This window comes from Streptopelia decaocto, assembly GCF_964273445.1.
Source record: "Streptopelia decaocto genome assembly, chromosome: 9".
Classification (NCBI taxonomy): domain Eukaryota; kingdom Metazoa; phylum Chordata; class Aves; order Columbiformes; family Columbidae; genus Streptopelia; species Streptopelia decaocto.
The window spans coordinates 11,505,957-11,519,028 of NC_138664.1; the positions used below are offsets into that span (position 1 = coordinate 11,505,957).

At 53.2% G+C, this 13,072-nt stretch overlaps 1 protein-coding gene across 2 annotated transcripts in view; it reads left to right on the forward strand.

Moving 5' to 3' along the window:
- The first annotated feature begins 1,275 nt into the window (after positions 1–1,275).
- SMAD6 (SMAD family member 6) overlaps positions 1,276–13,072 on the forward strand; it is a 41,870-nt gene continuing 30,073 nt past the window's right edge. Inside the window, exons 1-3 of one of the 2 annotated variants that reach the window (XM_082060624.1) lie at positions 1,276–2,785; positions 5,087–5,143; positions 6,470–6,580. In XM_082060624.1, the coding sequence (XP_081916750.1) occupies positions 1,996–2,785; positions 5,087–5,143; positions 6,470–6,580 (958 nt within the window). In that variant the 5' untranslated portion in view covers positions 1,276–1,995. The remainder of the gene's footprint in view (positions 2,786–5,086; positions 5,144–6,469; positions 6,581–13,072) is intronic. The other variant, XM_082060625.1, reaches the window with a different exon arrangement.

A 13,072-nucleotide genomic window follows, 5' to 3' on the forward strand; every position in this document is an offset into this window, starting at 1 on the left:
GGGAAACGTGGACATTAACCTTCAGTTATTGCAAGAGCTACTCAAAAATGTGAAGAAGAAAACTCTGAACATTCAGGTTGTCTCAAAATTGTTGGATGAAATATATTTATTGGTTTGGGTTTTTTTGGGGGGGGTTGCTCAACTGCTGGGAAATAAATGGCCAAGGTTTCTTCTTGCTAAGTGAAGTTCCCCGGTCGGGTCCCAGGCGGATCTCTGCTCCTGCTGGGTTCAGTAGCAGGTTCCCACGCAGGACGCCCCTCTCCCACCCGCGGCGTGGGGGCTCCGGACCCCCCGGGAGCTGCCGGAGTCGCCTGGTCCGGAGCGTGTCCCGGCCCCGGGCAGCGGCTGATGCGCCCGGGGAAATCCCACGTGGGGGAGTGAGGCCGCCTGAACTCCCGCTGCAAGAAGAATCCCCATTTTACGCGGTTTTCTTAATTTTTTTGTTGTTTGTTTTTTTTTTTTTTTTTTTTGTTGGGGGGGGGGTCCATTCCCACGCGCACCTTCCCTCTGCCGCCGTTCCCCCGCGTGGGGCGGGACGCGGCGCCGCGCCTCCCCCACGGGGCCACCGTCCTTCCCTCGGGGCCGCCGCTCACCCCGCGCTGCCGGCGCCCACCCGAGTCCCCGGGACACGCCGCCCGCCGCCCTGAGCCCCCGCGGCGGCGGCGGGCGCTAGGACCCGGGGCGGTGCGGCTCGCGGAATGTCTTTCATTCACGGGCACGCCGCGCCGCTCGAGGAGGTGGGGGGGAGTGGGCGGTGCCGGCGCGGCTTCCGGGCCAATGGGCGGTGGCGGGGCCGCACGTCACGCGGCGGCGGGCCAATGGGCGAGCGCCGGGCCTGAACTTTTGCCACGGCGGACAAGTTGATACATCGCGGGGGTGTGTCCCGCCGCGGCGGCTCCGGCGCGGGGGGAGCGGCCTTAACCCCTGAGCCGCCGCCGCGCCGCCATGACCTACTTTTCCCCGGGGGTGGCCGCGGCGGGGCGGCCCCACAGCCCCTTTCCCAAGGGGCTGGGAGTGTGGGGGAGAGGCAAGGCGCCTCGTAGCGGCGGGGAGCGCGGGGGCTCCCCGCGTTGCCGTAAGGGGCCACAGGGGTGCGTGTCCCTTTAAGAGCTCGGAAACTCGAGCCGGTGTTTGCGCAACGCCCGGTGCCGCGCGGAGCCGCCAAAGTGTCTAGACTGGCACATGATGGGCGGCAGCCAATCGCGCCGCCGCTCGCGAGGGGCCCTGCGCGCGCGCCCCGGCCACACAAAAGCCAGCGAGGGCGGGCGGGCGCGAGCCAGCGAGCGCGGCGGCGGGAGCGGCGCGGGGGACCCGGCGGGAGCGGAGCGGAGCGGGAGCTGCGGCCGCGTCCTGGGATACGTACAACTCACGTGCTGACACCGGCTCCGCTCCGCCTGCTGCTCTTGGGCTTTTGACTTCTTGATTTTTTAATTTTTCTTTTTTTTTTTTTTTTTTTTACTATTTTTGGCCGAAGGGAATCGATACCTCCGAGCGCGGACCCGGCGCCAGTTCCCCGCGCCGGGCGGCGGCACCTCCGCACCATCCTCCTCCCTCTCCCCCCCCCGCGCTCCCCGTCGTATGGTGGAGCCGGAGCGCTGCCCCGGGCTCTCCCCGTCCCGCTCCCCCGCCGCTCCCCGCCTGGCCCCGCGTTGGCAGCCGATGTAGGGCACGGCGCGGCGCGCCCGAGCCCCAGCGCCGCCACGGGAGCGGCCCCGCACGGCCGCGGGCGTCGGCTCAGCCCCCGCGGCGCCGTCTATGCCCGCACCGCGCTCCCGCCCCGCCGCCTTCCCCCATGCTGCGGCCCCGATTCGCTGGGCAGGGCCGCGGGGAAACAAACCGCCGCGCCGGGCGCTCCGGGCAGCCTGCGAGGGCGGCGGGTCTGAGATGAGATAAAGCCGGCGGCGGAGCGAGGAGCCCCCGCGGAGGAGGGGCGGCGGGGAGCGGGGGGGAGGTGGCGGCGGAGAGCGACGCGACCCCCGGCCGCCCGCGTGTCGTATGTTCAGGTCCAAACGCTCAGGGCTGGTGCGGCGACTTTGGAGGAGCCGCGTCATTCCGGACAGAGACGGCGGAGATGGGAGCACCAGGAGCGGTCACGACCTCGGAGCCACCGGCAGTTGCAAAACCCCGGAGAAAAACCCCTCGGCGGAGATCCGCGCGGTAGCGCGCAGTTTGCTCCGGGAGGCGGAGGAGCGGCGCGGCGGGGCGGCGGCGCCCCGCGGGGACCCCATGGCGGAGCGGCGCGGGGCCCGGCTCCGCACCCCGCCGCGGAGGGAGGGCGCCGAGGGGACGAGCCCGCGGCGGGCGGAGGAGAGAGACAGCCGCACGGTGACCTGCTGCCTCTTCACGGAGCGGGAGCCTGGCGGCCCACAGCCCCACGCTGCCGGCGGGGTCGCCCCCCCTAGCCCCGACGAGGCGACCGACGGCGGCTCCCCGGAGCGGCGGGGCCGGGAGGCGCGGTCGCGGCTGCTGCTGCTGGAGCAGGAGCTGAAGGCCGTCACCTACTCGCTGCTGAAGCGGCTGAAGGAGCGCTCGCTGGACAGTCTGCTGGAGGCGGTGGAGTCCCGCGGGGGCATGCCCGGCGGCTGCGTGCTGGTGGCCCGCACCGAGCTGCGCCTGGGGGGCCAGGCGGCTCCCCCCCACCTGCTTCTGGGCAAACTTTTCCGCTGGCCCGACCTGCAGCACCCCGCCGAGCTGAAGCCCCTCTGCGAGTGCCAGAGCTTCGGCGTCGCCGACGGACCCACCGTCTGCTGCAACCCCTACCACTTCAGCCGCCTCTGTGGGCCAGGTGAGGAGCGGGCCGGTGGGGGGAGAGCTCGGTGTCGGGGTCTTTCTTCCCACCCCCGCCGCGATTTAGGGGTTTGGGTCTTCTTATTTGAACCCTCTCTGGCAGCGGCAGGGATGCCCGGCCGGGATGCGCCTGGCCCGGGGTCTTCCCCCGGGGCCGGCATCTCCCCCCCAGACAAGAGCCGTTCTCAGTTGTGCTTAAAAGCCTTTTTATTTTTTTTCCCCTTCCCGCGGAGGTCCCCCTGCTATTTAGGTGCAGAAGGGGCGATAATATGCAGTTTGCATACTGCTGGCGCCAGCCTGGCTCGCTGTTTATCGGAGCGGCCGGGGAGCCGGGCAATTACCGCCGCCGCTTAAAGCCGCAGGGCCCCGCCGGGAGGGGCGGGGGGGATGTCCCAGCCACGGGGGAACGCCGGACACGCGTGAAACCGGGGGGTGCTGCAGCTCATGCATTTCTCTCTCTTGCTCTCTTTTTGTTGTGGGCAGAGGGATCTTGGAGGACACCCACCTCCTGCTGACGGTCCCTTTCTTGGCAAGAACTTTTGATTTTTTTCTTTTTTTTTTTTTCATTTATTTTGCAATCCGGGATCCTGCCTCAGTTTGCATCACTTCTTTGAAAGAAACTTCTATGCTAGGCGTATTTCCCCCAAAGATTGCTAGAGGCTGGAAGCAGCCTTCATTTTTTGTTTCAGTTGGAGTAGATGTGCGTTTGCAGGAACTGTGCATTTATTTCAGAAACGGGCAAAGTTTCCCAGTTGCTTTCCTGCAGCCGTAGTTGTTTTCCCAGGGGTGTGTGGCTGCAAGCCCTGTGCAGGGAGTAGTGGAGAGCAGAGCTTTTATCGGGTGGTTCCTTATCATTTTGATAGTGCCAGGGCCCCACCCGCTCCAAACGGGCACTGGGGACGGCGGCAGGAGCCCAGGAAAGGCCTTGATGCCCCTTCCCACAGATATTTCCGTGACTCCCTGCAGAGACCATTCGCGTTTGTGTTTGTCACCCACTTTACTGTGGGGTGGCGTAGCTGAGTGGTGCGTAGAAGGCGGCCCTGTGGTGGCAGGTCTGGCTCTAGCGTGGGACCAGCCCACTGTGCGTGGCGCAGGTTGGGCCATTACATCCACGTTGGGATGTTTGCACCATTATTTTTGAGACTGGTAAGCAGCTTGTGAGAAGAGCATCTTGCTGCTGTGCAGCTTGCTCAGTTAGGGGAGATGAGGAGCCTTTTCTTAGGGGAGATGAGGAGCCTTTTTTCAGCAGCAATAAATGACTACAGGCCACCCCAGAGCTATCACACAGGGCATGCTGAAGTTGTTCTTCATGAACTAATGTGAGCTGAGCTGCAGTTGTTGAGCTGAGTGCTTTGCCTTCGAGTCTGTGTGTGAGCAGAGGAGCGCACCTTTGTTTTGGTAGTCCGAGGTCAACGTGATGCTGTTGGCTTCTCGGGACAATTTCTTACAGAAGTCAGTGTCTGCTCAGTGCTGCTGCCATGACAGAGCTGCACATACCTCAGCCTTAGCAAGGTATAATTCAAGAAGCATGTCACTGGTATAATTCAGAAGGAAAAAAACCCTCTAGCCAGTGCACGAAGATAATGGGAGACCTTTGTCAGCCTTTCACACGCTCTTGACTCTTTCAAGCAGAGAAAGCGCCAGTTAGGTGACCTGATTCAGCAAAGCACTTCTAAGAACTTGGTTAACTTTAGGCGCGTGACTGCTGATGTGCTGCTGCTTAAAGCTGAGTGGGAGCTTTGCGGGATCAAGGTCGGGCTGAGCGGGATCACAGGGGCCTCTGCTCATGTGCCAAGGGCTTCACTAGGATGGATCCAAGTCGCTTTGGTGGCTTGTTGGCTGAAGCCAGCCTGGCCCCTGTCTTCATGTCCCAGGAAAAGTGTCTTTTCATCACCTGGCACCCTTTTTCAGTCCTTGTCACATATTTGGGAGGCTCTTGTGAAGTCCAAGTGTGTGCTTGAGCCGTGGGTGGAGGGCTGTCTCCCAACGCAGATGATGGAAACATTGTTCTTTGGGAAGAACATGCCATTTTGTGTGGTTTGGGTCACAGGTGCCCAGGCAGGGATTTGGGGTGGGGCTGTAGGGGAGAACTGCAGCAGTTTTGGCAGTAAAGCCCACTTGGAAAGGTCAAGGTGGAACCACCATTCTTCACAGATTTGGAAAACTCGAGTTGCTCCCGAGTGGGTTTTCTTCCACTGGGTGTTTATAACCTTGCAGGAGTTCCCACCCTGAAATAGAAAACCTGAGGGTTTCGTTGATAAACTGAACACAGCACTAACATAAAGTTTTGGTTTTGCAGAGTCTCCACCACCTCCCTACTCTCGGCTGTCTCCGAATGATGAGCAAAAGCCACTGGGTACGTGTTTTGTGTCTCTTCATCTCCCGGCAGCTCTCTTGCGTGGTGCGGTCCTGGTGCTGGTTCTGAGACATCCCGACATGGCACATCAGGCAGAAGCCAGCAAGTCAGGATTTTATGGCTGCTCATTATTTCTGAGCAATCATCAGCTGACGGGTTTTAAGAAGTAAATGGATGTCAGTTTATCATACCAAATTACGGTGTAGACACATGCATATTTTCCAAAATAATATGAAGTGCTATTTTTAATGAAGGCGTAATGAAAGGTTACCAGACGTCATGTTTTGTCTGTGTGTGTAATCTGCGGGATGACAGAGAGGGGGGAGTGGGAGCTCCTGGGTCCCATTTCCATACAGGCCAGGCTGCGCAGCGCCGCAGAGCAACCACCTATTACCCTTCCTCTGCTTATTAAAATGAGACGTGAACTCTTTGAAACTCAGCGCTGTGTAATTTCTGAATGGCGTTTCACTTTTCCTGGTGAATCAGAAAAGCTTTTTTATAAAAAGGCTGGCAAAAGCGGCTTGGGAGTGTAGGCTGGGCATGGAGCAGAGTCTGCTGCAGAGCCTGGCGCAGGGCAGTCTGGGACCCTGGTCCTGTGTGATGCGTGTTGGCTTGGAGATGTTTGGAATTGGTGTCACTGCATCCTGACTGTCCTTTCTGGGCATATTTTTTTTCCTTTTTTTTTTTTTTCCTTTTTTGTCAGGTATGGCGAAAAAAAAATTGTCCCTCCCCATGTTCCCCTTTCCAAGTTAATTCCTTTTAGAAAATGCTTGTGCTGCAGGGAGAAATAATAGTGAGCGACACGTGACTTTATTAAAACAACAGCCAGGAGTTGAAATTTGCTTCACTGGCTTGTTTGATTGGAAAAATAATAGTTAATCTGTGAGCAAACAGTTGAGCACTTAATTAGAGGGGTGTAAGCAAGAGAGAATAACAAAGACTCTTAACTTGTTAAAACAAAGTTTCCTTCGCTTCAGCAAAGAGGAAGGAAGGAAGGAAGCAAGAATAAACAGCTTCAAGAATTTTAATGGTGATAATTAAGTATAGTAACTATGAATTGTTTAGAGGCTTAATGTAACTTTATCCAGTAAGCACCAAGTTCCTACTTGTTTGATCAACTCAACTGCAGTTATTTTTGTGGTCGAAGCAATTCAAACTTTGCATTTGCATGGTAGAGGTACAAAGTTAATCACTGCTTTCTGGACAAGTGGAGGGTTTTTCTCAGGGAGATGATGGGAAGCTTAAGAGCCACGGGTGCTCACATAGCACTTGCAAAGGCAGGAGGACTAAAAATACTTACTTTTTCTTTTTCTTTTTTTTTTCCAGATCTATCAGATTCCACGTTGTCTTACACTGAAACAGAGGCTACAAATTCGCCCAACATCACCCCTGGAGACTTCTCAGGTTGGCAGATGTTTGCACCTTCCTGCACATGTGGTCTGTGCCGTGGCTGGGACAGGGATGCAGGGGGAGGCGGGGGTTGTGGTGCTGCTCTTCATTTATACTCTTGGTGTGAAGAGAGAAGAAAAAAAGAGCAGCTACTTGAGTGGATTGTTCAGAGATGTCTGTGCTTCGCATGTTGTGATAAGTGGGATGACCGTGCTGGGACAAATTGGGACATTTGGGAAGTGGCCACAGCACCACGTGTGTCCCCTGTGGAAGCTGCCTAGGCCTGGCTGGAGCCACGGGCTCGTAGGCTGGCGTGGGGCTGGGCTTTACACCGTCAGCCTTTTTGTGGCAGGAGTGATGAGGCTGTTTCAAATGATGCTGCTCTGTGGTGGTTCTTGCCGAGTCCATCCAGCTTGTGTTACCTGTTAGGTCCTGGCCCTGCGGTGCAAACCCGACTTTTCATGAGCTGAGCTCCCAGCTACGATGCCATTGAAGCTCCTGAACAAAGCTCAGTGTAATTAGGCCCTGTTTTTTACTCTGCCCCACCCCTGCAACCTTTCATTCATTTAATGGTTCTCTGTGAGGCCTGAGGCGGTTTTACCTGTAAGAAGGGAGAGTTGGGCGCTTCATTTGATGGCATTGGGCCTTGGCTGCAGTGATGGTGTCACATCTTGCCTCTCGGGTGTCCCCTGGGCTGACTGCATGAGGGGAAGCAGGGACCCGTCTGTAGGACCAGGTTTAATTTTTGTGTAAGATATTGCCTAGTTAATGACCAGAGAGATGATGAACGTAGATAAACCTTCATCCTGGTGAGGTCCCATGTGCTTCGTTGTGCTGGGGTGGGATTTGGGGACCTCAGTGCCGAGTTGCTGGGTCACTGAGCACATGGACGTGGTGGTGGTGGAGGGGACCCTCGGGTACTGCTCCATTAGCCGCGGTCTTTCTCTTCTCATTCTCCACCTGCAAGACTTTGTGGCCAGTTTGGTGAGACCCATGACCTCCTTGGGATGTTCAAGCCCATCCTGACTCCGTAGCGCTTTAAAGAGCCTTTAAACAGTCCAGCACCGCAGTGTTGTGGCGTGATGATGCGTTTCTCCCTGGGATTTTCCCTTCTCCTTTCAGGTTCTCCTGCCACGGGTCGTTTTTGCCATGGCGTTGCCGAATCCAGCCGGCCTTGCTTTTGTTGTGTTGCCAAGTGTCCGTAGCAGGGGACGATTGATAGCCAGGAGTTGGGTTGTTAGGGGTTGTGCTATAATAAATATGTGCTTGCAATTCCTAACAAGCATTCCTCGGGCTGGATATGCGTCTGTAAAGCTCCCCATGCCCATGGCTTTTATTGTAACTTGATAATTGCCATTAATTATAGCAGCAGAGTTTGAAAACCAGGGTTCCTAAGGATGTAATGTTTTAGCTTCTCTCACAGCAAAGTCCTTTATGGCACATCTGGTAGATTTTCTGGAAGAGAAGCGAGACTTGAACTTTTACTTGAACAATATAATGATAACATGTGACTGAGATTGCACTGAAATCAGATACCTCCTCTCCCCCTGTGTAGTTTCCAATGGTGTAACTTTTAATAAGAGTCTGGGGCTATGTGATTTATTTTTCCCCAGTGCTCATGATTGCTGAAAGAGGATAAGAGCTTTACTGAAGTTAACCCATACTTGTCATCACAGGGAAGTAAAAGGAAAAAAAACACTTAGATTCTAGTCTATCTGCCATATTTCAGTTTGTTTATTCTCTGTTTCAACTAATGTAGTAGGTCTGCTTGAAATGTAGACCTGTGTAAATTATATACGAAGCACGTGGTCTTCCCTGCCTTTTCTTGTGCATTTAACTCGCGTTCCAAAAATAAGTACATTTTGGATCTAGCATCAAGCCACGACTATTTATTCCTTCGGCTTTGATCATCAAAAAGGCTTTTCCTACTAAAACCACAAAATTCAATTTTGGATAACAAAGAGAACCATTCTTCTACTGTTACTCGTTTGCTTGATGAACTTTTAAACAGGAAGTTTTAGCATGAAGTCAAAAGATCATCTCTGTCATATATGTAAATTTAAAGCGAACAAAACCCCACAACCCTTCTTTTTGAAGTAGACCTTTTCATGGCTATAATACTGTTCTTAAAAACAAAAATAAGTCTTCAATGAATAAATAGGCTCGCTATAAAATTCAGAGTAACAGTCAATGCAAACTGGAAACAGCAGTTGTGAGCAGCAGTGCAGATGTGACCTTCTGTGTCATGAGCTGGATCGATGGATGAGACCCCTGAGTCCTCTTCTGAGGTTCAGAGCATTTGGGGCATGAAGTGAAGTTGTGTGTCCAAGGATCTGTGTCCAGTCACAGCATTCCCCTTGGGTTGGAGATGCTTCTGGTTCTCAATGAGGTGCAAAGGCTTAGGAAGGTGTGGGTTGGTGGGAAAAGGCTCTTGGAGGTGTTTGATCCTGAAGTTCCCATCTTCTGAGCTCAAGCAGTGTCACACTTGGGTTTGAAGGTGCATGAAGAAAAGCTCCATCTTTTGCTTGTTAGATTTATTTCTGCAGCCATGTGTGTGTGGGGAGCAGAGGTGAGGAAAACCTGCTGCTTTGGGAGTCGGTGGCTCCCCTGGCCAGGGCTGTGCCCGTCCCTGGGTGCCGGCAAAGCCTTGGCTGCTATTGGTGTCCCTGCGGCTCCCCTGGCCGGAGCTGGGGAAATACCAGGGAAAGGGCAAAATCCAGCAAGGCAGGAACAAAAGCTCAGCCTCGTGACTCATAATTGGTGGAACATTTGTAGTAATTTTTTTTTTTTTCCCTTCCCCTCAGACTTGGCTCCTCCAGCACATGCCAAGAAGCTGCTGTACCCGTTAGACTTGCCAGGCATGTAGAGGGCTGCGCTGCGGGAACTGGTTCAGTACGGTGGGGACGTGCTGGAGCAGATGTTGTGGGCCATGGGCTTTCGGATTCCCTTCTCCTATATCCCACAGGGCTATCCCTCAGCTTCCCTGGGAAGGACCTTCTCTTAAAGACCATGAAATAACCCCACTCCTCAGTGCTCCCTTTGCACAACATGCTGCGTCTGTTTGTATTTCTGGCTAAAAAAGCCCCATCCATTTCTACAAGTAGCAATCAGTTTTCTCATTAGTGATGGGATTAAATTCTGGAGGTCCTAAGGAGGGAGAAGAGTTGAGCTCCAGTAGGAGATCAAAAGGTGGTGGTGCTGCTCAGGAGCCTCCCGCAGGTCTCCCTGCTGACTTGACTATCGCTCGTGGCCGCTGCGGGTCTGAGGCAACTTGTCCGTCCCCTAGAGAGTGCAGAAATGTTGGGGCATTTTTTTTCTTTAAGGAATAATAAATAAGGAGGAGTAATTAGCTGTAGGATCAGTGATGGGTGCAACTCACTGCCGCCTCGCAGCAAAGTTCCCAGTTGCAGTGTGGAGGTCCCACACTTGCTGAGTGTCTGCTCTGAAGATACTTGAAGACGATGTCTGCAGCAGTCAGTGCCAAGCTCTTACGATAGCTATTTTTCCTCAAAATGAGCCACTCATCGCTAGAGCCTGTCTCATGTGTCCCTACATGCCTACTCATTACTCCATGCTTAATCAGGAGTCATACCAGTGTTTGCACGGAAAGTTTTATTGTTCGTATGGAAATGCCTTTGTGAACCGACGTGACCCATGGGGCTCGGGCCCTGTGTGTGGCGGGATTTTTCGGAGGGAACGTGCTTCTTGCCGAGCGTGGATATCCGTGTCCAACCCGCCTCCCTTTAGTTCTGCACGATGCCGGAGAACCGCCTCCTGCATCCGATCCCCTGCCGCGGTGCCCCGAGTCGGGGGATCCTCAGCCCTGGGTGGGTGCAGGAGAAATGAGGATGGTGATGGTTTGGTGCTGGGTGATGCACCTGAGCAGAGAAAGGAGGAGAAATGAGTGTTACCAGGGGAGAAGTAAGAGCTGAGAATGGGAGAAGGGCAGGAGGGGAGTGGGGACAGCAGTGGGGTTTGTACCAGCAGTGAGAGCCTTTGCAGGAGGACAGAAGAAGAGATGCTGCTGTAGATTCTTCCAAAAATACTTTTTTTTTAAATTTTATTTTTTTTAGACTTTGCAGTCAATTCACTTCCCATGTGCTAGTTCAAGAGTTTCAGCTCTGGTGAACTCATTTCTGGCTGGGTATGTGCATTCAAAAGAAGGAATTGTGAGTCGGTGGTCTGTTGGAGGAGTGATCAGTTCCTCTCTGGAGTGGTGGGGACCTGTACCCAAAAGTGGCCGCACACATGTGGGTCTGCTCCGAGCAGCTGTGCTGAAGTCTAGAAGGTGATGGGCTCCATGTAGAGTTGAGCTTTGCTCAGTGATTTATTCTGTGTTAGCCCCTCTAAAGTTGGTGGAGGATAATAGTGAATTAATAGAGACAGGAGAAACAGAGACTGAATGGGCTGGAGCTTATTTAAATTATTTAAGATTTTTTTCTGAGGCCTGGGAAAGTGGAGAAGTTGCTTGCAGGGCAATGGTGGGACTGGGGGTGTTGGATTTGAAGAGGAGGGTCCTTGTACCCTGAAGGGAGGAGGAAGGAGGGACCGTGTCTGTCCATCCCAGCTGATGATTCAGCCCAGCCGAACTGATGCCACAGCTCCAAAGCGAGAGCCGGAGGGTTTTTTTCTGCTTCCAGCAATATTTAGGGTGAGCTTCAGGAAGCATATTTTAAAACCCACTGAATGGAGAAAGTGAACATCTCTCTTCCTCTCCCCCTAGAAATAACAGGCTGCAAGGATTTATGCTAACAAGGAAGTTTATGAAGATCCTGTGTGTTAGGAGTAGGAAAAAAAAAGCCTATAAATATGTAAGGCGGATATGTGTGGAAACTGGGCAAACATTGCTCTTTCCAGACTCGGGGAGAGATTGTGAAATTACCTGTTAATAGGAAAAAAAAAAAAAAAGATATTTTTCTCATTATTAGGGTGGCAATTTCTTCTGGTGGTAAAAAGTTGGTTTTGCAACTTTCTGGTGATCTCCTGTGGCTCTGGTGCGTCTCGCTGCGGGGCGACCCCGCGGCGCCGGGTCGGGGTGGCAGTGCCGGGGCTGCGGGATGGGCCTGACCAGCAGCACCGTGGAGACTTTCCATCCTTTCTTACCCCCATCCTATTGCAAAAACATAAATCCCTTAAAAAAAAAAAAAAAGGCAGAGCATATCTGTGCATCCAGTTTAATCACAGACAGATGTTTATTTGGGCCAGTAATGGTTTTGCTTTCCTTTTTCTTTCATATTTAAGTTTGCTGGCGTGTCTTACTCTGCATGGTCTATAACGATCAGGGTTTGGCTAAAAACTTTCCTTGTCGGAGGAGTGAGCTGGTTGCCAAGAGCTACTTCTTTGATGCAAAAAAATACATCCTGGAGGAGCTTTGTCAGATGTTTTTATATTAAACAGTTTTCCTCCACAGTTTCAGTTTGCCAATGGGAAATAAAGTGCATCTATTTTCCAGTGTACTTCAGGGAGGGATTCTTTGCTCGGTGTGAAGGTTTTTCCCACGTGGCCATGGACGGCCGTGAATGCTGGAATCCCTGTCGGAGAGCGTGACCACACAGCAGCATCCTTCCCAACAGTTGGGAGAACATCCAAAGAATAACCTGCCTTTGCTCTGGGTTTGCTTGATCGCAGTTTCTAGTCCTGCCTGGGGTTGACATCAAAGGCAGCTTTGCAGACTATGGGGTGAATCACGGAATTAATCCCCAAAAGGGAAGGTGGGAGACAGCGTCCCTGGGCTTTCAGCGCCCGTCCCTTTCAGAGAGATGCAGGTGTGCTCTTTTGTTCTACAGCAAATGTCTTTCTGGGTTGATGCTAAATCTACCAGGGTTTGTTTCTTTTTTTTGCATTATGTTTGCGCTTGCCACAGTGGGTGGCTCAGGTAGCAGCTCCTGGGGTTCAAACGTTTTTTTCTTTGGAGCAGAAGGAAAAAGGGAAACGATCGTTGATTCTGCAGGCGGGTGGGTTCCTCATTGTGTCCAAAGCCTGTTGGTGTTAATGCTTCCTCCAGGAGCAATGTAACCCAGCAGAGAATACATCACTTGAGTAGATAATATGCAGCTGAAGATGTTGTCCTGAGAATTGAGACTCAACAAATACACCCCTCACTTACCAATTGAAGAAAAAGCATCTCAGCTCAAGGCTGGGGAAGATATTCTGTGCACACATTTGTTTCTGCATTAAAACCCTGTAGGGCAGCTCACATTGGGCCATCAAACTCAACATCTGTGATGTTGAGATCTGCAGGAGCTTGCTCTTGTAGAGCTTGTGGATGACCACGCTTGGGTGACAATACAACTTTATGTTGCCACCTGTACCCAGCATCCTGTTTGGAGAAGCAGGAGAGGTGCTGGTGACCCCATCCATACAGAGCATGGGCCTCCAGAAGGAGGATGACATTTCAGCAGTGGCCATGCAGCTGTAACAGAGTTTCTAAGGCATGCAACACCTGTTCATAAAAATATCCTACAAGTTATGAGCTCATACAACAAGCCTAATTCAGAGCTGAGCCAGTTTAGTAATGTGGGGAGGGGGAGTTAACTTGGT